The 23,146-nt window shown below is 40.9% G+C and overlaps 1 protein-coding gene across 1 annotated transcript in view; it reads left to right on the forward strand.

The window, feature by feature from the left end:
* The window catches only part of DNAJC3 (DnaJ heat shock protein family (Hsp40) member C3), a 48,700-nt gene that overhangs the window by 20,263 nt on the left and 5,291 nt on the right, over positions 1-23,146 (forward strand). Inside the window, exons 5-10 of the mRNA XM_069970677.1 lie at positions 7,904-8,056; positions 9,483-9,664; positions 10,916-11,035; positions 11,953-12,058; positions 14,625-14,745; positions 22,133-22,265. Of these exons, the coding sequence (XP_069826778.1) occupies positions 7,904-8,056; positions 9,483-9,664; positions 10,916-11,035; positions 11,953-12,058; positions 14,625-14,745; positions 22,133-22,265 (815 nt within the window). The remainder of the gene's footprint in view (positions 1-7,903; positions 8,057-9,482; positions 9,665-10,915; positions 11,036-11,952; positions 12,059-14,624; positions 14,746-22,132; positions 22,266-23,146) is intronic.

Below are 23,146 nucleotides of genomic sequence, written 5' to 3' on the forward strand. Positions count from 1 at the left end.
AGAGGAGGAGGTAAATCACTAGACAATTACATGGAATGAGAACAGGCAGCTGGAAAATGTCTTCCTGCATCAGCCCCTGATTCCTTCTCCTCTTTGCATGTGTCTTAGTGCTTTTATTAGACTGTCTCGATTGTGGCTGTGCTATTACCGCATCAATAAATAGAAGGCCAAATGACAGTGTCAAAATTAGTTATGCAGATATATTGGTGGTCTGCAACAGGCTGAATTCATTTGCTTAACCAATGCAAACAAATGAGTGTGAATAACATGGGGACATCTGTGTATGCCTGTCACATTACACAGCTGGCTGCACTTTTACTTTTGTGCACTACTTGCATTAGACATCCTGTGATGGAGGTTTTGTTTTTAGACAAGTAACTATAACTCCCTCTCATTTGTGTTAAGCGACGGCTACATAGGCAGTGCCATCTTGTCACTGAACTTAGTGCAGCAGCTAGTCCCTGCATGTGTATAGTAGACTGGACCAGACCTAATTCTCAGTATTGGGTACAGGGGATCCCTGTGAGTTAAGAGTAAAATAAGGGTTGCTTGACTACCACCTTCTCTGTTCAGAGCTTTTGGCTGGATTATACACAGTCCTGTAACGCAGGTAGTTACCTTGAGTGGCTGCTGTTTGGAGCAGATCACTCCTAGAAGATATTGGCTGGGAAGTAACAGCTTGTTCTGAGTAACACTAGTGCTTGCTTATTCAGCACAGATATCGATCACCTATAAATAAAAGAACAGTGATTTTCTGTGTCCACTCTTTTTTTTGCACTGGGATTTTTTTCTTTTCATGCCAGGTTTACTTTCTATCTTTCAAAGTGCTGCATTAGTCGCCCATTCACCCGTTCCCAGCTTCTCTGCTGTAGCCTAAATAGACCTCCTGTCTACAACAAAGCACTTCTAGAATCCAAAAAACAACAGTCATGACCTGGATGGAAACAGCAGCAGCACTGGCAAATAATTTAGCACTTTGAAAGATGGGCCTGCTGACATGAGTAAAGGTGGCGTACACCTTCAATACCTGTCGGCCAAACAATACGGCCGATGGCTATCTCTCCTATACTCCCTGTGTACATAAATGTACGGCACGGTGGTGGTTTATCTCTCCGAGAACAACAATTCAGGCAGTGATTTTCCATCATGCTGAACTCCTCTCTACCAACATAATCTGCTGGTGGAGTCTCATGCGAGCCCCATACACTCTATACTGATGGCTGAATAGAAGTATAAAGTGCATGGGGAAGCCTGGCATGCAGAATATGACCAATAGAAAAAGTTTCATAAAAAAAAAAAAAAACTCAATTTTTGAAGAGTTTTCATAACAAAAAGGACACTTGCGTTTACAAAGCACACCAACCCCACTCATACCTCTTAGATCCCTCTTCCACTCACAGAGCTCTCACAAACCAGAGAGCAATATACAAATATATTTTGGAGGTAATCATAATATAACACAATACTGTATGGCAGGCAGGGAGTCAAGCAATACCTTAGCTCAGAAGAACCACCCAGTAGTAAATTATAGGTGATACATAGCAGGATAATAAGGTCAGTTTAGATACCTCATAGGTCAGGTGCCTACATGGATAATCCAGAAATAACATACAAGGCTAAATATACCCCTTAGTCATGGATCTGTCTAAGATGTAATAAACATAAGCTCCCTTCCATTCTCACAATGGGACATAACCAGAAATTAACAGTTTCCCTCCGTGAAGCGGTTATACGCTCCCACAAGGAGTGCATCCAAAGTTTACATATCTAAGGAAGCATAAAAAAAAGGAGAAACTGGCAGCTATCGGTGAGCTGGTGACACCAGACTGGTAAGTATAGCTTCTTTATTATGTTGCCCCCCCCCCCCCCCCCCCCCCCACCGACTGCTAGCCCTGGATTTATTTATTTATTTTTGCCACTCCTATGTCTTTTGTGCCCAATCTTATATCTTATTCCAGTATCTGTTCCCTAAAGACCCTTTATGGATGTTTGGGACACACACCTCATTGTGTCCTTTGTCTTTGCCCTGCCCATCTGTTCCATTCACCAGACTGTGCTCATGTGTTAATCCAAGCATTTCCAGATTAGAAAAAGTTCTCAAAATTAATCTTATAGAAAAATTCATTAAAGCACAAGTCTGATCCAAAGCTAAATTAAAGTATGTTATTGCAACCTAAAAGTGATACAAATTCTCAATATACACTTATATAGTTGCCTTCCTCTAGAAACAGTGCCAGATTTGTCCTCTGCAGCTCAGTTCCTTTGGAATGAAAAAAAATTTTGTACAGCGCACAACGTGTGACACTATTTTATTTTTTGCAAGAGAGCAACTATGTTTTTATTTATTTTGGATATCCCCTTTAAATCTGGTATGTGTGTGTGTGTGTGTGTGTATGTATATATATATATATATATATATATATATATATATATATATATATATATATATATATATATATATTAGGGCTGGGCGGTATACCGCAAAAATACCGATACCGTCACTGGCGTCGGTTAACCGACCTCAACTCTGCCAGGACGGTATCTGCGGTATTTTCCCCCCACACCCGGCGGCCGCATGCTCTGGTGCAGGGAGAGAGAGGGGTGCCGGGTGGAGAGACGGAGGCTGGAAAGCTTATGCTCCGATTCACCTCCCGAGCCAGGACACACATATACTGCTGCAGGACAAGAGATCCTGCTGCGGGGGGCTGAAGAAAAAGGCTGGAGATAGGACAGGCTGCACACAGACGGCAGCTCCCCCTCCTCCAGTGTGAGCTCAGCGCTGCTGCTGCCGGGCGGCTCTCTCCTCCTAACTTCTCTGGAAGCTGCACGGTGAGCCCTGCCCCCCCTCTCCCGCATATATAGTTGGGGTCAGGTATGGGTCGGCACCTCCATGCTTCACTGGCCACCGCACTCTGTCCCGCACAGGAATTCTCGGAGCCCCGTTATGTTTTGTCAGTGCTGGAAGCAGCCGTGTGTGACGCTCAGTCCGGGACACAGATATATGTGCTACAGCACCGAGTGACAGGGGCCGAGGATTCCTGTGCGGGAGAGAGAGAGCGGTGCCTGGGGGAGCAAGGAGGTGTCCACCTATACCTGACCCCCTGCAGCCACTGAGTGAGAGAGAGATAGAGAGAAAGATAGAGATAGAGAGAGAGATAAAGAGAGAGAGAGAGAGAAAGATAGAGAAAGAGAGATAGAGATATAGAGCAATCAGAAAATCCACAGCACTCCTGCAGTAAAGGTATAGGGTGCCACCCCGCACTAAGTATCCTTCGTGCACATATACAGACTAAAAAATAGGGTTCCGGCACTCCAATAGGGAAGAAAAGTGTAGGAACATGCAGCAGCAACGTTTCGATGCCACAATCAGCACTGTTTTCAAGCTGGAACCCTATTTTTTGGTCTATAGATAGATAGGAGATAGATAGATAGATAGATAGGAGATAGATAGATAGGAGATAGATAGAGAGGAGATAGATAGATAGGAGATAGATAGATAGATAGATAGGAGATAGATAGGAGATATATAGATAGATAGGAGATAGATAGAGAGGAGATAGATAGAGAGGAGATAGATAGATAGATAGATAGATAGATAGATAGGAGATAGATAGATAGATAGATAGGAGATAGATAGGAGATAGATAGATAGATAGGAGATAGATAGATAGATAGATAGGAGATAGATAGGAGATAGATAGATAGATAGGAGATAGATAGGAGATAGATAGGAGATAGATAGGAGATAGATAGGAGATAGATAGGAGATAGATAGGAGATAGATAGGAGATAGATAGGAGATAGATAGGAGATAGATAGGAGATAGATAGGAGATAGATAGGAGATAGATAGGAGATAGATAGGAGATAGATAGGAGATAGATAGGAGATAGATAGGAGATAGATAGAGGAGTTACATAGATAGAGAGATAGATAGAGGAGTTACATAGATAGAGAGATAGATAGAGGAGTTACATAGATAGAGAGATAGATAGAGGAGTTACATAGATAGAGAGATAGATAGAGGAGTTACATAGATAGAGAGATAGAGAGATAGATAGATAGATAGATAGATAAGGAGATAGATAGATAGATAGGAGATAGAGAGATAGATAGAGGAGTTAGATAGATAGATAGAGAGATAGATAGAGGAGTTAGATAGATAGAGAGATAGAGGAGTTAGATAGATAGGAGATAGATAGGAGATAGATAGATAGATAGATAGATATATAGATAGATAGGAGATAGATAGATAGGAGATAGATAGATAGGAGGTAGAGAGATAGATAGAGAGATAGATAGAGGAGTTAGATAGATAGATAGATAGATAGAGGAGTTAGATAGATAGAGAGATAGATAGATAGGAGATAGATAGATAGATAGATAGGAGATAGATAGATAGGAGGTAGATAGATAGATAGATAGATAGGAGATAGATAGATAGATAGATAATAGATAGGAGATAGATAGATAGATAGGAGATAGATAGATAGATAGATAGATAGATAGATAGATAGATAGATAGGAGGTAGATAGATAGATAGATAGATAGGAGATATATAGATAGATAGGAGATAGATAGATAGATAGATATATAGATAGGAGATAGATAGATAGATAATAGATAGAGGAGATAGATCTCCTATCTATACATACACATATATATATATATATATATATATGTGTATATATAGATATATACATAGATAGATAGAGCAAACAATATAGGCAGCACACTAAACGAACTGTGGAGGCCAGCAGTCGAATACCAATTCGGCTAGTAAAAATACTCTGCAGCACTCTGATGGTGATACAAACGTGAATTTATTCCATATAACAATGTGCAGCAAACTTCACAAGTAATATACGATGTTTTGGCGTCTCTTATGCCACTCTTAAGTGGCACTTGAAAATGGTGTAGGAGACGCCAAAACATTGTGTATTACTTGTGAAGTTTGCTGCACATTGTGATATGGAATAAATTCACGTTTGTATTACCATCGGAAAATGGGGTTTTCAAAAGGGGTGTGGCTTTTAAAAGGGGCGTGTCATAATTATCGTTCAATTTATCGTTACCGCGGCTACATGTACGATAAACCGCGATATTGATTTAGGCCATTATCGCCCAGCCCTAATATATATATATATATATATATATATATATATATATATATATATATATATATATATAATTTGCCATAATGGATACATAACTTACATAAATTACATTACATGATGATCAATTCATATTTTGTCAATTCCACGCCATTACATAGATCGGATTGTTCAGTAACATCAGTATAGAAGAGGAGATATACTTCAATACAAGTTATGATTCCATGGTATGGAGACTTATTTTCTAAAGGCTGTGTGTGAAGGCGCAAAAGCTCACTGGGCCATGTATCATTCTGGTGTAGACAGACAGATGTTTGGTTTATAACTGGTGCAATTCCACTAACTTTCTGCAGATGGTGCCAGAACACCGGTTTCTGTGCTCTGCATGTCTGTCTAGTATTCTGCAGCCTGCTGCAGTGCGTGCCATAGTGATAAGCTGTAGTCTGATAAATCTCTTCTTTCCAGTGACCTATAGTGATAACGGGTCTCTATAAGCTGTACTATAGTCACAAATCCAATTATAGCGGCTTCTAAGATTTGTATTTATGAGAGGAGGCTGAAAATCAAGTTCTTCACTTGTTGAATTTCTTTTTCTTGCTCACTATATTCCCTCACGACTGTGACACCAACTTATTTGGGAAATATTTATCATGAATAAATTATACCATTTTAATGGAAGTTGTTGCGCTGCCAGTGTCTTTACCATGTAGTGGGAATTTTTGCTTGTATATTGATTTGGACCATTCATATAGAGCACAAGGCTGGACCATTCTGGCAGGGAGGCACAGTTTTTGGCCAAGTGATTTACTCTCTGGCTTCTCTGTCCTATTGCAAGAAACAGTCTCTATTAGGGCTGGGCAATTAATCGTGACAAAAAGGAAACTGAATATGACCTTGGTGAACAAACCTGATCTCCTGTTTTTTCTCAAGTTTTTATTCACAAACAAGCAGCTTGGCAGCTCCTGGAAGTTGATCACACAGCACAGACCACATGTCCTAGAAGTATTCCCTGCTCATCATTCACCACAGTTCTGCGGATCACAGATCTAAACTTGGGACATTCTGTATTAAACAGGACCCCATATTAGCGATCATGGTCATTGGTCAGTGAAACACGTTACCGATGTCCTTGCAGCCCTTGTTTCATACATTACCTGTCCAGGCTGCAGGTCTTCTCCTTCTTCCTCCCGGTCCCATGCCGCAGCAGCTTCGGAGCGGGGCTGTCTGAACTGACTAAACGGGCTGTCAGTTCAGACAGCCCCGCTCCGAAGCTGCTGTGACGCGGGACCGGGAGGAAGAAGACCTGCAGCCCGGACAGGTAATGTATGATACTTGTTGAAATCGTCAGTCGCCGCCGTGCACCGATGTGCTGGTGGCAAATGATTATTTTAGGTCTGAACCTAAATGAACTATCAGCCGATGACACGATCATCGGCTGATCATTCTCTCTATTCCACGGAGCGATAATTGGACGATTAATCGCTCCGTGGAATAGGCCCCTAACAATCTGTGAGGTTCTGATCACCCACTTCCCGTGTGTTTTTTTTTTTTTTTTTTTTAAATAGTGACAGGGGCACTTTGTGTCAGTCTTTATTTTATCAGACAAGTTTATTCTATTAAAAAATAATAATATTGATTTTTTTGCATTTGGAATCACTTTTTTATAACATTGTAATGTCAACATAGGGGACTGCCATGTTCAATAGGATCAGTGTAGTGTGTCATTTCACAACTACTGCACAGATGCTATACAGCACACACAATGGCATAAGGGAACAAAGACTGGTCCTATGTCATTCTCTAATGCTGTAGCCTAAGATACTGTGTACTATGCATGCGCAGTGCACAGCATCAGTCTAGTGGAAGGAGTAGCTCGTGCCCTTTTAGTGGAGCCCAGAAGCTGCCACTTACTTGATTATAATCAGAGTGGTGGCTTCCGCTCTTTTTCAGTGAAAATAATGGGATTTGTTACTCTGGCATACTTTATGAGCTATTGCCTGATCTAATCAGTAAGTATTTCTCAATATGTTTTTTATTATGTGAGCACCTTTCAGACCATTTTGCTTTCCATGGTATTAGACAATAAGATGACCATATATTTTCTTTTCTGTTTCAACTTCAGTAATATTTTGATTATTCTGTTTTAACTTGGCTTTGAGTGGCACTGGCTCATAAAGTGCCATAGGCATAAAGGGTTCTCTTCCTCACATCTAAGCCGCTTGTGGCAAAAGGTTTCTTCACACTTTGAAGTTTAGTACAGGGTAGTCTCTGTGTTGCCAGCAAGTCCCTGGATGTTCTTTTACAGCTCAATGTCATTCACTCAGCTGGGATATCTGATAGAATAGCGGTCCTAATAGTATGATGTGGGGTTTTATTTATTTTATTTTTACAAAGTTAAGGGTGTTATTGTTAGCTTGGAAAGTGTGATGGTCCTTTGTGTTAGAAAGTACATTATACATGTTTACAGTACTAATTCTCTGCTAAAAATGGCCACTTGCATAGAACAATTGTCTGTGCTTAGTTTTGAAGTATCTGAAGTTGGTAAATCAAAGTATATTGGGGGGGGGGGGGGGGGGGGTCAAGGATCATTGTCAGTGAAACTCACAGCTGAAACCAATTCGGGTTGTGAAAACTCTTGCATATTTTAAAGCCCATATGACTGAGCTGTTACTCCTAGAGGCTTCTGTATCACAATAATAGCATCTATGGGTGACTGGCAAAAATAACATCAGTCTTTTTGTGAACATTGTGTTACATATATATGATTTTTTTTTTCTTTTTTGTTAAAGATAAAATCTAACCCAAGTGATCTAGAGGAGAAAGAAGCTACTTCTCAACTGGCGAAGTCGGATGAGCTTCAGCGCATGCGTGTGCAAGGAATTGCAGCCTACAACCAAAGAGATTACACAACAGCAGAAAGCTTGCTAAATATTGTCTTAGAGGTAATGGCGGCCAGTAGTTGACTAAGGTTACTACATAACATAGTTTTACTTGCTTTATTTATCTTTTTTTTTTTTTTTCTTGTAGTTATGTTAAATACTTGTGAAGCAGAGATAGACAGCATAGTTCCCCTCAGAGATTGCTTATTACTGTTCCTGCCTTCTTCAGTGCTGTATTTACTCAACTTATTGAGGTTACAATGCTTGATGCTTCAATCCTAGAGATCCTGTGATTTCTGGGTAGTTGCTGGAACTTGTTAGACTCAGATCGGCTTTGCATGTTAAGAGGCTGCAAAATGTCAACCTCTGTTAAAGGGGAAACTGGCAATAAAAATATATTTTGAATGGGCACTGTCCTTTAAAAAAAATTTTTTTTTGACATGACGCTTGTGGTCTGAGTATTCATACCGCAAGTAATCAGGAGAACAAGTTGGGAAATGTCGTATCAGAGCGCACTCACTCACTCAGGTCACAGAGCTGGGAGAGGAGTGTGCAGCAATGATGTCCTCTCTCTGCTTGTTATACTGATCAGTCAGGATCTGAACATTCAGACCCTGACTAAAAAAATGATAATTTTTTTTTTTTTTTTTTACTGACACTTTTGTAAACATTTTTAATATGTTACAACAAAACTGAACTCAAATGATTTTTTTTTTATAACTGAATGGGGGGAGTTCCCATAACATTTATAGCCACACCCATGTTGACCCAAAACTATATACCGCTTGTATATAAAACAATTAACATATTTTAGTGAATCTTAAAAGAAAAACAGAGGTTTTTTTTTTTTTTTTTTTTTTTTTTTTTTAATAATTTCCTTTTATATAATGAAAAATACTAATAATATAAAAATAAAGCTGTATATATCATTAAAAGATGTGAAACTAAGTACTGCTTGAGAGAAAACTAATGCTTTCATGTACAAATGTGTCTGGTCCAGAACAGCCAATGAGAAGTCTTGCCAGTGTTAAACTGGTTAATATTTGTGTAGGTATTCCCTTCTCTTGTATCAAATATTGCATTTTTATGGTAGAGTGAGTAGGCAATCCAGGTCCCTATGCTGTATATGTCACATATTCTGCAATGTAATAGTCTCATTCTGATTACTAAACATCAGCTACTGTGGGTCACCAGAGAAAATGTGAGCAACACTTAGCCGATTCTATTAAGCTAATAGATCTTAAGTGTTTTATGTGCTGAAGTAGAGAACTTGTATTTGTTTATGCCTCAGTGTTTCCTCAAGGTCCTTTCCTGATTGTCTCTTATTGATTTTCAGAAATTACTGTAACTGCCTTCAGGTTGAAAAGAGGCTGTAGTCTGTAGTTTTTTTCATTATTGTGATGATTCTTGTTGTAGATGTATTATCAGACATTACTGGTAGTCTGCATAGGTAAATAATGTCTGAGGGGTTTTTTCTTCTCCCTTTTAGACTTGTGTGTGGGATGCAGAAATTCGAGAGCTGCGGGCAGAATGCTACATCAATCAAGGAGAGCCAGGGAAAGCCATCAGTGACCTGAAAGCTGCCTCTAAACTAAAGAGCGACAATACAGCAGCCTTCTACAAAGTCAGCCGTATATATTATGATTTGGGAGACCATGAGATGTCGCTCAGGTAGGTGTCTTTTTAACTTTGCCCATAACTTTTGTAAATTTTTTTTTTCTTTAAACAGCCATATAAAGGCTTATTTATTGCTGTAGTAAAGTCTTTATATTAAATGGTACCTAGTTTATGTACCACGTTCCAACACCCATATACATTATACAGTATAATGCTAATAAAAGTAATATACTAACATGGCAGACCCGGTGGTCCCTATTGTAGGTCCCAATGTTGTAGTCATTAGTGACAGCAGCATCTACAGAATTAAAGGTGTATTCCAACATCAGGTAAATAAATAAAATGCCGCAGAAGGATACGGCATTGCTCGCCTTTCTGCCCCAGTTCAGAAATCGACAAAAAACGATTTGTTTTGTTTGTCTGTAGTCCTTTTCCTTAGCATGTCAGAACGTCCAGAAATTCATTACTTCCCGATTGAGCAGTTGTTCAGTACTACAATTCCTAGAATCCAATTCTCTCAGCTCTCCATCACAACCCTCCCACCCTGCCAGTTCCTCCCACCCTGCCAGTTCCTCCCACAGCAAAACTGCTAGTTTCCTGTCCACAGCTGCTACAAAACATTGCATTTGCTCTATTCATTGCCTCTTGCTCCTCTCTGTGGCATTGTTCAGCACAAGGCGGCATGCAACATCTATGGAGAGAGGGAGGAGCAATACAGCCTCAAAAATGAAAGGCTTAGGGTGGTATTACACGAAGCGATTTTTTTCAATTAACGATAAACGATCTCCAACGATCGCAATAGCGGTTGCCTAATAATCGTTCGTTTTACTACACGGAAAGATTATAGGTTATATTGGAGCAACAAAATTCAAGAACACTCCCCTTTCAATTTGCGAATGAACAGGGAACGGCTAACGACATCTTATTCAAACGAACGATGTGCGAACGATGTGTAAAAGACAAACGATAAAAATAGATCCAAAACATATTAAACGACCAACGACCAATCGTTCGTCGTTTAATCGTTGTCTACTATTACACTTAAAGATAATCGTTCAAATACGACCGATTGAACGATTATTCGAACGATAATCGCTTCGTGTAATACCACCCTTAGACACCACCCTGGGTAATTCAATCAAAACCATGCTGAAGCTGGTACTAAATTAGTAAATGGTATATCTTGGGACGATAGATTTTGATTGCCTTTTTTTAGTGCACATTTAGATTTATACTTGTGTTATGTCTGTCTGATCTGTAATGTATATTGGCACAGCTTTAGAAAGCTATATCTTGATTTTGCAGTGAAATCCGGGAGTGTTTAAAACTTGATCCTGATCACAAGGATTGCTTTTCCCATTATAAACAAGTGAAGAAGCTGAACAAACAGATTCAGACTGCTGAAGAGCTTATACAGGAAGGAAGGTAAATGTTTAGCTACTGGAGATAACACTCCTGTAAGTGTTAGTGTCCTAGAAACTACTGTAAAGCAGCCAGTGCTTGTGGACAGGCTGGTATAGAGACCCTGTGAATGTGATTTTACTTTCTAATTCTGACAATATAACAAGGATAGGTAATTGTTCTGTAAGCCATTCCTTGGTGTATCACTATCCTCCATAGATGAACTCACTCTTTAGTGGGTGCACATAGAAAGAAGGAATATTATAGAACATAGATGTGTCCCTTCTTACCTTCCCATACCCTAAGACGAGAACTGTGAGACTACCAGCCTTGAAGAAATGTTATATGAATTGCAGTCTGAGCGTTTTCCTTGCATGTTGAGATGATAGATTGAATTTGTATTGTGGGAAATTGGGGTCCATGACAAAATTTGTGGAAAGGTAAGGGTGGACACATCTGCATATAAAATACTAAATCTACACAGCAGGCATCGCTCTAAATGGGTTTTGTAGTCTTTCTGGCAGCTTTTTTTCTTTTTCTCATTTGGAAATTGTAGCGTCTGATTTGAAAATGCACTCTTTGATTTCTGGCTATATTTTGAAGTCATTGTACAGAAATTTGAACATGTGGTTTCATCAGAAAGATGAAAAGAGCTTCATGAAAGGTCACGATAGGAAGTGGTGCTATGTCTAATGTGTAGAATTATGTGTGACTTTGTAATGTAATGTAATTTAATTGGAGCCTCTTATACACAAAAAGCCTTTTTATATAAACCTCTACAATTGGATATCTGGAAGGCTGCGGATGGTGTATATCACATTGCAGGTGTACAGATCTTCAGAACATAGTTGAAATCATCTTGGGATTATACAGACAGAATTATATGATGATCAGTAGCATTCTATATTTCTATATTTAACTATTAAGGCATTTCCCTGCAGGTATGAAGATGCAATCAGTAAATATGGAGTTGTTTTGAAAACGGAGCCAAATGTCCCTACTTATGCCGCACTTGTCCAGGAACGTCTGTGTCACTGTTACTCAAAAGTAAGTGATGACCAGGGCAGTGAAAACATGGTGGGTTCAAAATAAAAATTCAAAAGAGAACTACAGTTTTCAGATGGTGTCTGCATCCTAATTATTGCTAGTATAGGAAACTCACAATGTTCCAGGAGGTTCATTGGCTGACCTTTTACTAGAAACAACCTGAGCGAGACTAATCCAATCGCCAATAACCACATTACACTACAAACATTTTACATTTTATTGAACAGATAACATTCAGCAACTGAGTAATGTAATTGCTAATGTAAGTATTTTATGGTTTCTGTAGTATACAATAGTTATAGTTTATTTTATGATATCCTAGTCCTTATGTCTTAGTCTCATTAATTAATCTGCCCATAGTAGGGGTAGATTCTGTGAGATGATGTTTGGCATTCACTTTCTCACTGCATACAATATTCTTGTCACTCCAAATTTCAGTCATTGGTAAATGTCCTACATGTCCAAAGACGCAGATTAGAGGAAAAGAATACGTTTTCAGTCAGTGCATTAAGCATATCAATCTTATCCCTCAAAAAGTGCTAAAGATTTGTATTATGCATTTTGCTATGGATTTTTTAAAGTATATTCCACCCAAAAGCTTTTTTCTATTGTTAAATGGGCCACATATTGATAAAAGCAAGTGATTGTGTTTTGAGCTGTTTTCTGGCTATTTCCCCTAACTCACCCCCTTTGGACACAAAAAAGGAGTACTCTCAGTCTTCCTCCCTGCTCTTGGCCCTCACTTTTTTTTAGTATAGAGAGCGCATGCTTTCCCTTTCTTCAATGGGTTAGTTGTTCTGTTCTGTGTTGGGCCCCGCTATGCCATGTCCCAACCTGACAGGTGGTTTACTACAGATAAGGTGGGTGGCCAGGAGAACCAGTACACATCTCTTTACTGATCTATGCTTCGAGATCCCGACCACCTGTCCCTTCAGAGCAGTGAAGGAGTTAGTCACCAGCCTGGACATTGCTGATAAAACAGAGAGGTGGTCGGTGACTGAGACAACAGCTATACGCAAGAGACCAAAATAAAAAGGTAACTGGAACCAATTGCAAAATGTTTTTTTTTTTTTTTTTACTTTTAATGATATCCTGTTAAATATAGTTCATGTGATGCAAATACCCCGATATTGAAAATAAAGACAAAGCTTTCTTTACTTTCCTGTGACTCTGTTCGTAAGCACCACAAACAAAGAATGTATCCAAAGTGTTGGCACCAGCAAATTGAACTCCTTGCTGCTCCACTCTGGGTGTCTGGAAAAGCTGGATCCATTCCTGGGAAACTTGGAGATCCAGCTTTTTCAGGCACCCAGAGCAGAGCGGCACAGAGTATAAAGGTAGCTAGCTGCTAAGCTAACAAAGCACTTTGCTTCATCTTTACTGTAAATTTGCTCATCCTAGTAGAAACCCTATCCCTTTTTTTTACCTTTGTGGACAATGGTATACTCTAGGCATTGTTGCTTTAAAGGGGTACTCCGGGCCAGCTGTATAATCCGTATCTGGCCGGGGAGGGGTTGGAAATAGAGGGCTCCTGTGACTCGCCTCCCCGGTTCCAGCGCCGGCTCCCGGATCGCGCCGCCCCATACTCCCGTCCCGCAGCCTCTTCCTGGACTGAGCTGCGCCTTGAGACGTAACGTCTCAAGGCAGCTCAGCCATTCAGCATCCAAGGCGGGACTCCGCTACGACCGCTGAATGTCTGAGCTGCCTTGAGATGTCAGGTCTCAAGCCGCAGCTCAGTCCAGGAAGAGGCTGCGGGACGGGAGTACGGGGCGGCGCGATCCGGGAGCTGGCGCTGGAACCGGGGAGGTAAGTCACCGGAGCCTTCTATTTCTTCCCCCTCCCCGGCCAGATACGGATTATACCGCTGGCCCAGAGTACCCCTTTAATTTCCCCTTCATTGATGACCAAGGAAAATGATGCTGATATTGTGTGCTTATACTTAACCATACTTAACTGTTTATCTCTACCTCGCGGCCTGACACCTGCGTGCCTTATGTACCAGGGTGGTATTTGTCACATTGTTCTGCTGATGGTTATGCTTTTGCAGAATCTATGGTCTTCCCTCACTGTAAGGCAGCGTTGACGGGCAGCTACAGGATTCTACCCATTTCACTGTTGCTTGACCTCTGATCTTGCAAGCAGACAGTTTTATAGCTGATAATTTTATATATAACTGACTTTATAGCTTACCATTCAGTCCTGGTGTGTTATTCAATTTTCTGTCTATACTGTAGGCTAGAGAAAATACTCTGAAGTATGGAGTTTAATAATGGTTTCCTAAGTGAGAGAGGAGACAGTAATTTGTGAATTTAACGTTTTAATGCAAGGAATGATGCCTTTTGGTTGTATGTTTTGTTCTTTTCTTAATTCATTCTGCACTGGTGTGCCATGGTGGTAATAAAACTAGAAAATAGATCCTTTATGGGGTGCATCTGCCCAAGATAATGACCTCCATCGCTACACTTTTCTTAGTTTATTAGACATTAAAAGACTTTCTGTGAATGCATTACGCCTTTATGCAATGCAGCATATATGAAGAAATATACTATATTCCTATTACTTCCAGAACCAGCAGCCTACTGAAGCCATTAAGGAGTGCACAGAATTTCTACAGAAAGATCCCAATAATGTGAATGCACTAAAGGACAGAGCAGAAGCTTACATACAAGAAGAAATGTATGAGGACGGTACGTACATATTTTATTTATATATATAATTTTGTTTCTGTCCAGTTTACAGGTTTATTCTGGCACTTTCTAAGTATCTGTGATAATTTCTACATTGGTGGCAGTCTAACCACTAGGACCTGCACCCTTCTTCCGAATGGTGGCACAGTATCCCTTGTTTGAATGGGTCAGTGGTTGAGCATGCACTCTTCTGATGGAGATGCTCGGCTATCTTCCTCAGTCCCACAGACTTTGAATGAAGTGGCAGTGCACATATTCATGGAACCAGTGTTCTGGTAACTAGTTGGGGTTCCAATGGTTGGACCTCTACTGATTCGGTAGATATCACCCATCTAGGGTAATCATTTTATTATAGGAAAACACCTATAATATATTAATAAAACAGATGCCAGATTATTAAAGGGGTTGGCCACCTTTTAGTAAAATAGGTCAGTACAAAGTATTAGTGAGTGTACTCAATGTATATACTGACAGCAGCTCCCTGTGTACCTCATAGAGCTAAAATCAGACTCCCCTCCTCCAGGCTGGGCTGCCCTGCTCTGTTTTGTTTCAGTCCATAAAATGGCCGACATGGAGGAGCATGTGACCATGCCCTGTCCACTGTGTTCCCATAGACATGTACAGGCTCAGTGGTGGACACTGGGGGGCAGGGCATGGTCACATGCTACTCCGTGTAAGCAATCTTATGGAACAAAACACCACAGAGCAGGACAGCACAGCCTGGAGGAGGAGAGTCTGATATTAGGTCTATGAGGTACACAGGGAGCTGCTGTCCGTATATACAGTGAGTAACTTACTAATAGTGTACACTGAGCAATTTTAATATAAAGTGGCCAACCCCTTTAAGTTAAGACCAGTGGGTGGTTTCACAGGCACTTTCCCACTCTGAGACAATACTTTGTATTGGGAGTCATTCCTGACACCTTATGTGCATAATTCCCAGCTTTAAAGATGCACTGCAAGCTATTTATTCCTTTCACGTTCAGTAAAACTCCATTATTCGATACATTACAAATGCTGAAATATTGATAAGCTCAAAGGATGTGGAATGATCTTTAACAATACTTGTAATGGCCTTTCTAATATTGCCTCCATGGTGATTTCATGGTAATTTCTGGGAACTGTATGCATGTTAACAGCACAATGGGATATGTAATTTTGCCTTAGGACACCAAAAAGTTTGTGAATTCTTCTAGTGAATTTCAAAGCAACTTGAATTGATTGCTACAAGAAGTATACTGTATTTGTGACAGGATGCATACAGACTGAAATGGGCCTGTGCAGGCCAAAGGGTTTGTATGTTCATTTCATGGAGCAAGGTGAATGGCTTTTGGACACTTCCCAGCATTGCTTGTCACTGGAGAAAGAATTGAATGGCACAGCTTTTCTAATCCATGATTCCCCTTAAAGCAGTGTGAAAGCCTACCTATCCCACAATCAATATTATCGACCTAGAAAATTGTAATCTGTAAGGGCAAATTTTCCAGATGGGTTCTGTAAATGCTTTACCATGTTACATAAGAACATGTGTTTGATAACCCTTGATAAGCCATGTACAGATTTGTTGAAATTACCTCTAATTTGGGTAAGGATCCAATTTTCTCATGAAACCAATCGAACACCATACGATGACATTCTAATGAACACTCACTGGTTGTTATGGTGCATTTACACAAAGATTTATCTGACAGATCTTTGAAGCCAAAGCCTGGAACAGACTATAAACAGAGAACAGGTCATAGAGGAAAGACTGAGATTTCTCCTTTTTTCAAATCCACTCCTGGCTTTGGCTTTAAAAATCTGTCAGATAAATCTGTGTGAATGCACCATTACACCTAGACAGACATGGCATATTCATCTCCTGACAGTGTCTGGAAATCATGCTATTGTGAAAAGTTAGTAATTTCACACCATGCACATTGAAAAAAGTTGAGTTCGGAAAGGTCAAGTTAAGAAAGGGACCATCTGTATTGCAGCTAATATCCAGCTACTGTTGTAGTGGTAGCTAGCTTCCAGGGTATTGGTAAAGATGTTAACAGCACTAGGCTCAAGAAGTATGGTGCACTTACAACCCTCTTACATAAGGCCTTGTCATCCGTGTTTGCTGTGTGTCTTTATGGTGAGGGTGTTGAAACTGCTTCTCGCTGCCACCAGAGACCTGATCCCTGATATTGCAGGAAAAGGTTAAATCTCCCGGACTGCTAGATATGCTAATGAGAAAGATGTCGTATTGACATTTGAATTTTAAGCTGATTGATTCTCGTTAGGTAAATTGTGACGGGCTGACTCCGGGGGATTGTGTGCATAATGCCAGATCGTATTTGTGCATAATGGATCTTTATTTGGCTCTCTGCCTGCTTCTGCTGCTTGTATGTAAGCCATGTCTAATATTTAGTCTGGTAAGTTTACTACACAAGGATGCCGCTTCTTTAGTTTTAAGGGTATATTGTTCATTCTGTCAGCAGGTAAAAGCTGTGCGAGCGCTTATTAATATTATCAGCCAGTACAATAAGTTCCTTATAAATGATTCACGCTGGCTCCGGCTGATATATATGTCATCTCTTCTGCCACTAAATCAAGTCAAAAAGATGTTTATATGGGGACTTCTCGTTTAGCACCCACCAGCCGCTCTCTGCATTGAGAAATAGGCATGTAAGTCAGGATAAGACAGGATTTATGTCACCTTCAGATTATTCTCACAGAAATAACCTCTCAAATTGTGAATTATTATAGAGGTGATCACAAGATTTTTTTTTTTCTTCTTTGAGCTGCCTCTGAGGACTAGATAAATAGGATCAGCATAGTTGAATTTATTATTTGTGATCCTGAGAACTATGCTGTTCTATCTGTCCGTACTCTCGGGCTAAATATATGATCTCTTTTGTAGCTCTAATGAAGAGCTGTGGGTAATATACTGGCAAATATGCGTTGGAATATTTAGGAAGTAACAGTGGAGTATTTTATAACAGTACTGATCTCCTGCGTTGTACATTTCTCTGATAGCGGAGTGCTCAGTCTTCTCGGTACAGAGTTTAGAAATCTTTATAGTTTCTGCTGCAGGATGTTCTGATGTGACAGCGCTCCATAATTATATGCTTTGGGACCATCTTGAAAGCATAGTTAGAGCAGAGTAACATAAAGGCAGTACAGTGCAGATGAATAGTACCTAAAGGGGGGCGAGGAAAGTCCACTTAAGTACAGTAAAAGATTAAAGAAAATCTTTGTTTACTGTGACTAAATGGGTTATTCTTCTGGGCTGTTAAGCATTCGCTGAATACAAAAATTAAGCAGCTTTCTTAATAGTGTTCGTTAAAAATGTCCACCCATTCAGCAGCTGGTCAGAGAAAGTTAAAGAGGACCTGTCACCCCCCGTGCCAGGGTGACAGGCTCCCGACCCCCCCGATCCCCCGTTAGATCCCCATAGATGCTCATAGAGAATGAATGGGGAGTCCGATGCTCCGTCATTCTCTATGGGCATCGGACTCTCCTGTGAGCCCATGCACCGGGCTTCGGGCACTGGAATCTCAGTCACCCGACCGGCTCAGGACCCGGCGCGATGAGGTAAGTATAGGGGGATCTAAAAGGGGGTCGGGAGCCTGTCACCCCGGCACGGGGGGTGACAGGTTTTCTTTAAATCTGTCAGATGAACTTTTTGCCATCTGTGATAGAGATTACAGCAGCCAGCTGTGTGTGTGTGTGTGTGTGTGTTGAAAATCCTTTGAGGACAGCTCACACATACTGTAGATGGGAAGGAAAGCGGATACAAGGCAGTCTGCATCTGGAGAATTGTGGAGAGAAAACAGAGCACATCAAACAAGCCACAAAGGTTGTGGAAGGAGAAGTAATATTCCCACTTTCAGAGACTAGCATTTGAGAGAAAAAAAATATATAAAATAAAAAAATATTTGCCTCCTTGACTATTCAGGGACAAGTACATATAGTTGATAAAATACAGGGGGGCATAAAAAACTGTATAAATCTGGATTTGTCTGTTAAGACCTGACCACTGGTTCTCTTTTTACAATGTAAGGGCGGGTTCACACTACGGAATTCTCGCGGACAATGTCTGGAATTCCGTCAGCTGTCCGCCCTCACGGGCACGCGCTTTTCCGCCGGCTCCATAGACACCATTCTATGGGCCGGCGTATTCCGCGATCCACCAAAAGAAGTGACATGACACTACTTTCAGCGTATAGCGGAATACGCCAGCCCATAGAATGGTGTCTATGGGGCCGGCAGAAAGGCACCCAGATGTGCGGGCGGACAGCTGACGGAATTCCGCGGACATTGTCCGCGAGAATTCCATAGTGTGACCCCCCCCCCCCCCCCCTAATAGTAAAAGGGGTACTCCGTCCGGGATCCCTTTTTTTTCACAATCCCTGAAGGAATGGGTAAAAACAATTATATCCACTTACCTTCTATCTCCAGTGCTGCTGCTGGCCACATCCAGCTGCTCTAGCCCTAGTCTCCAGCTGCTTCCTGGTCTCAGACCCGCTCAGCCATTCACCAGTAGAGGCAGGACACCGCCAGAGCCGCAAAATGACTGAGCAGACCTGCCATTTCATCTCAAATTCTGTCTCAGACCAGATGGATGCAGATGACAGCGCTGGAACCGGGGAGGGAAGTGGATGTAATTGGTTTCACCTATCCCCTCCCTAGTGATTGTAAAAAAAAAAAAAAAAAAAGAGGGGGGGGGGGGGGGGGTCAGCAAATGGAGTACAATGCACTTAAAATGCACCTAAAGCTATCCATAGATTTTAGTTATTTTGTTTTATTTTGGTATAACAAATCTTTTATCTTTTCCTTTTATCTTCAACTGCATGTGTTCACGCAGTAGTGGACACGCATTGATGCACAGAACATTTGCAAGGCCTGTAGAAAAAAAAAGAAATTTTTTTTAAATTTAAATCAGGGATGGAGAACCTCAGCCCGCAAGCTGTTGCAAAACTACAATTCCCATCATGTTTGGACAGCCAAAGCTCTGCAACAGCTAGTGGGCTGGAGGTTCCCCATCCCTGATTTAAAACCTTCAGATAGAGGGTTAAATCATTTTGCTTGTACCCACTGAATGTCACTTATAGACAGGTGTCATTTCTGTCAAATATAAGTGGCCTTACTGCACCAACAGCCATTGGGATAAAGCAGGACACTGCTCCAGATTGCAGGAGCAGGATTTGCAGACAGGGCTCAGCTCTAAGCAGAGTCCTGTATGTCAGTCATAGGGGGCAAGGGAGTAAAGCAGGTGTCAGGAGACATGCTAAGCTACTGAAGTGCCGTAGTTTAGCATGTCTCAACACCACCAGATCCACCTTTTTAGTTGCCATTTTATTAGCCTGACGGCTACTTAGCACTGAGGTCAGCTTCATGCATCATTTACATCTGACAGATTCCCTTTACCTCCTACAGTAATTTGTGCTACAGTAGCTCTGCTGTGTGAAGGAACCAGCTGGGCTAGCCTTTTCTCTAAGTATTTATCAGTTAACCTTAATGCCCATGACCATGTCATTAGTTGATCTCCCTTGGACTAGTGCATCTCCTGGGAATGGCCCACAAGACTTGCCATTTTGTAGATCTGACTAGCTCTTAAAAGTTCAGTTGATTTTGTGTCAGTTTTATCCCATCTTTTGCCCAGAGCTGTTACTTTACCTGTCTATGCTCTCTGGGTCAGTTTGCACACAGTGGCTACAGAGCTGCCTAGAGCCATACCAACCTGCAATTTAGTTTTTCCCGCAAGTCGGCTTTGTTTTCAAATTGTTGTTGGGCAGTTGTACTGATTATATGGTAAATTTTGTAGATGGTAATCAGTGAAGACTCTTAAGTGGGTACTCCATTGTTTTTTTGTTTTGTTTTTTTTCTCCACTGATCTCCCTGATTGTTTTGTTGGTCTATTTTTCATTGCCCCCGATAGCCAGAATCCTGCTCCACACTGACGAGGGGCAAATACCATGAAACAGCTGTCTGTGGATGGATGCCTAGCCTTGGTAACCCTTGTCTAATGTCGTTACACTCGCAACAGAGTTAGACTTTGACTTAAAGGTTCCACCCTGGTGTTTCCACAACGGAGTGGGGACCTGAGGGGCTACGTATCAGGGTGGTTTGGTAACAGGCTTCCTTCTCTGGAGGGAGGGATATCTGGCTATTCCCATGTTTTGAGACCCACAACTAAGGCTTCACGGACCACCTCTTTCGATATATGGTAAAACTACTATATGTTGGCGCAGTGTTATGTACAAAGTGTTACCGGCTGCCCATCGCCTGCTTGTTTCCCGGTATAGAAGTGCCTCTGTACTATTGTGTGATTTCTAATGCAGTCAGACAGCATGTTAATGTTCCAGAAATAGAAAGCTTTCCATGTGTTAAATGAGTGTTAAACACCTCCATCTGAACGCTGACATGACCGCAGATGTAACATAAGTATGCACTCTTATTCTTCCATTACTTCTCCCAAGTACAAATGAAGTTGTGGATTCCTACAGCGCTTATAAGTAACTGGACAGTATATTAACTTGTCAGCAGCGGGTAGGCTGAGTGTTTTGACAAAGTGGGAAATGTCAGCGAGAGCATCTGCTTATCTACACCTGATGGCGAATACTATTTATTTATTTATTTGCTTTGCAGTTTATCAAGCCACTTGTTGGTTGAGAATGAAATGTATTTATAGGTATTGCTTGAAGCCTCCTAGGAAAGCTGAAGTTTGACACTGATACATGTTGATGTTGCTCCAGCATGTAGAAATAGCTTTCCTTCATGAGGATTTCATTCTTTTTTGCTTTTTTGTGTGGCCTTTCTGTGTTTTTTTTTTTTTTTTTTGTTACCAGAATTTCAGAGGTAATGTTTGCAGATTCATGTATTCATGTCATACTTCAGGACAGATTTGCACTGAGCTGTCAAGTGTCTAAGTAATATAAATTGGTTGGCACCTCCTGCTGTCTTGCCGGGAAACGGCACAAAAGACAAATGTAACACTTGCTGAGAGGGAACATCTGCTTGGAAATCATCTGATGCAAATACTTTGTCTTACTTAAGACACCTTGGAGTGGTAGGCCTAAAATAGAACTCGGTGAGTAGAGAGATGTTGGTTACATAGAAGACAACACAATACACTGGAGCATGTTAAGGATTTGTATCAACACTTTTTTTCCCTGGAAAGAGAAATGTGCAAACTCTGTGATTTGTTTAATAGACTAAAATGTGTGTGCTAGGCCGTTGCCTCTAATTTCTTGATAAGAACATCAACTGCATGTGTTGTAACAGGAGGGCTCCTGCAGGTGAGGCTTCAAACTCTCAGCTGGAACTGGCACTGCCGTAGCTGCTTTAAGATTGCTCTGCCGCTGATATATGTGGGAGGTTTTAAGTGTTCTTACCATTCTTCATGTTTTTACAACAGCTATTCGGGATTATGAGACGGCACAACAAAACAGCGAAAATGATAAACAGATAAGAGAAGGTCTAGAAAAAGCACAAAGGCTCCTCAAACAGTCACAAAAAAGGGATTACTACAAAATCCTGGGGGTAAAAAGGTATGTTCTTTATTTCTCCAGGGCTGATATGAGTGCTTAAAGATTGGAAGAGCTGCTGCAAGTTTATAGTTAGGCCACAAGACGTTGTGTGTGATATACATAGTTACATAGTTAATACGGTTGAAAAAAAGACACATGTCCATCAAGTTCAACTAAGGAGGGGATGGATACGGGGAGGGGTGATGGGCTCTATACATATGCATTTATATTATTTTGGTCTAAGAACTTGTCTAGGCCGGTTTTGAAGCCCTCTACTGTTTTTGCTGTGACCAGATCCTGTGGTAGACTGTTGCACATATTCACAGTTCTCATGGTAAAGAAGGCTTGTCGCCTCCGGAGATTGAACCTTTTTTTCTCCAGGCGGAGGCAATGCCCTCTTGTCCTTTGAGGGGGTTTTACCTGGAACATCTTTTCCCCATATTTCTTGTAGGGGCCATTTATATATTTAAATAAATTAATCATATCTCCCCTTAAACGTCTCTTCTCCAGACTAAACAAATGTAATTCTTTTAATCTCTCCTCATAACTAAGATGCTCCATTCCCCTTATTAGTTTAGTTGCCCGTCTTTGTATCCTCATGAAAAAATTGTTATCCCATGAAATATATTTTCCAAAATACTACCCTATTTCCTCTGTCATACCAAAGCTGACCATGCTCCACTTTCTCGCCTGAATTTATTACATGTAGGTTATATTCTGTATTGGTATATCTGTTTATTGGTTTGGTTCACCATCTTGAGCAAAAGATTATTGAGAGTGAGCTTCTGCCGTGATGGATCATTAAAAGTTGTAACCGTACTTTCCTCTGCGCTGCTCTCCACCTTGGGCTCAGTCCTGCCTACTTCTTTGCAGTAGTCCTCGTTGGTACCTGGGCCACCTGT

This window comes from Dendropsophus ebraccatus, chromosome 5 (genome assembly GCF_027789765.1).
Source record: "Dendropsophus ebraccatus isolate aDenEbr1 chromosome 5, aDenEbr1.pat, whole genome shotgun sequence".
Lineage (NCBI taxonomy): Eukaryota > Metazoa > Chordata > Amphibia > Anura > Hylidae > Dendropsophus > Dendropsophus ebraccatus.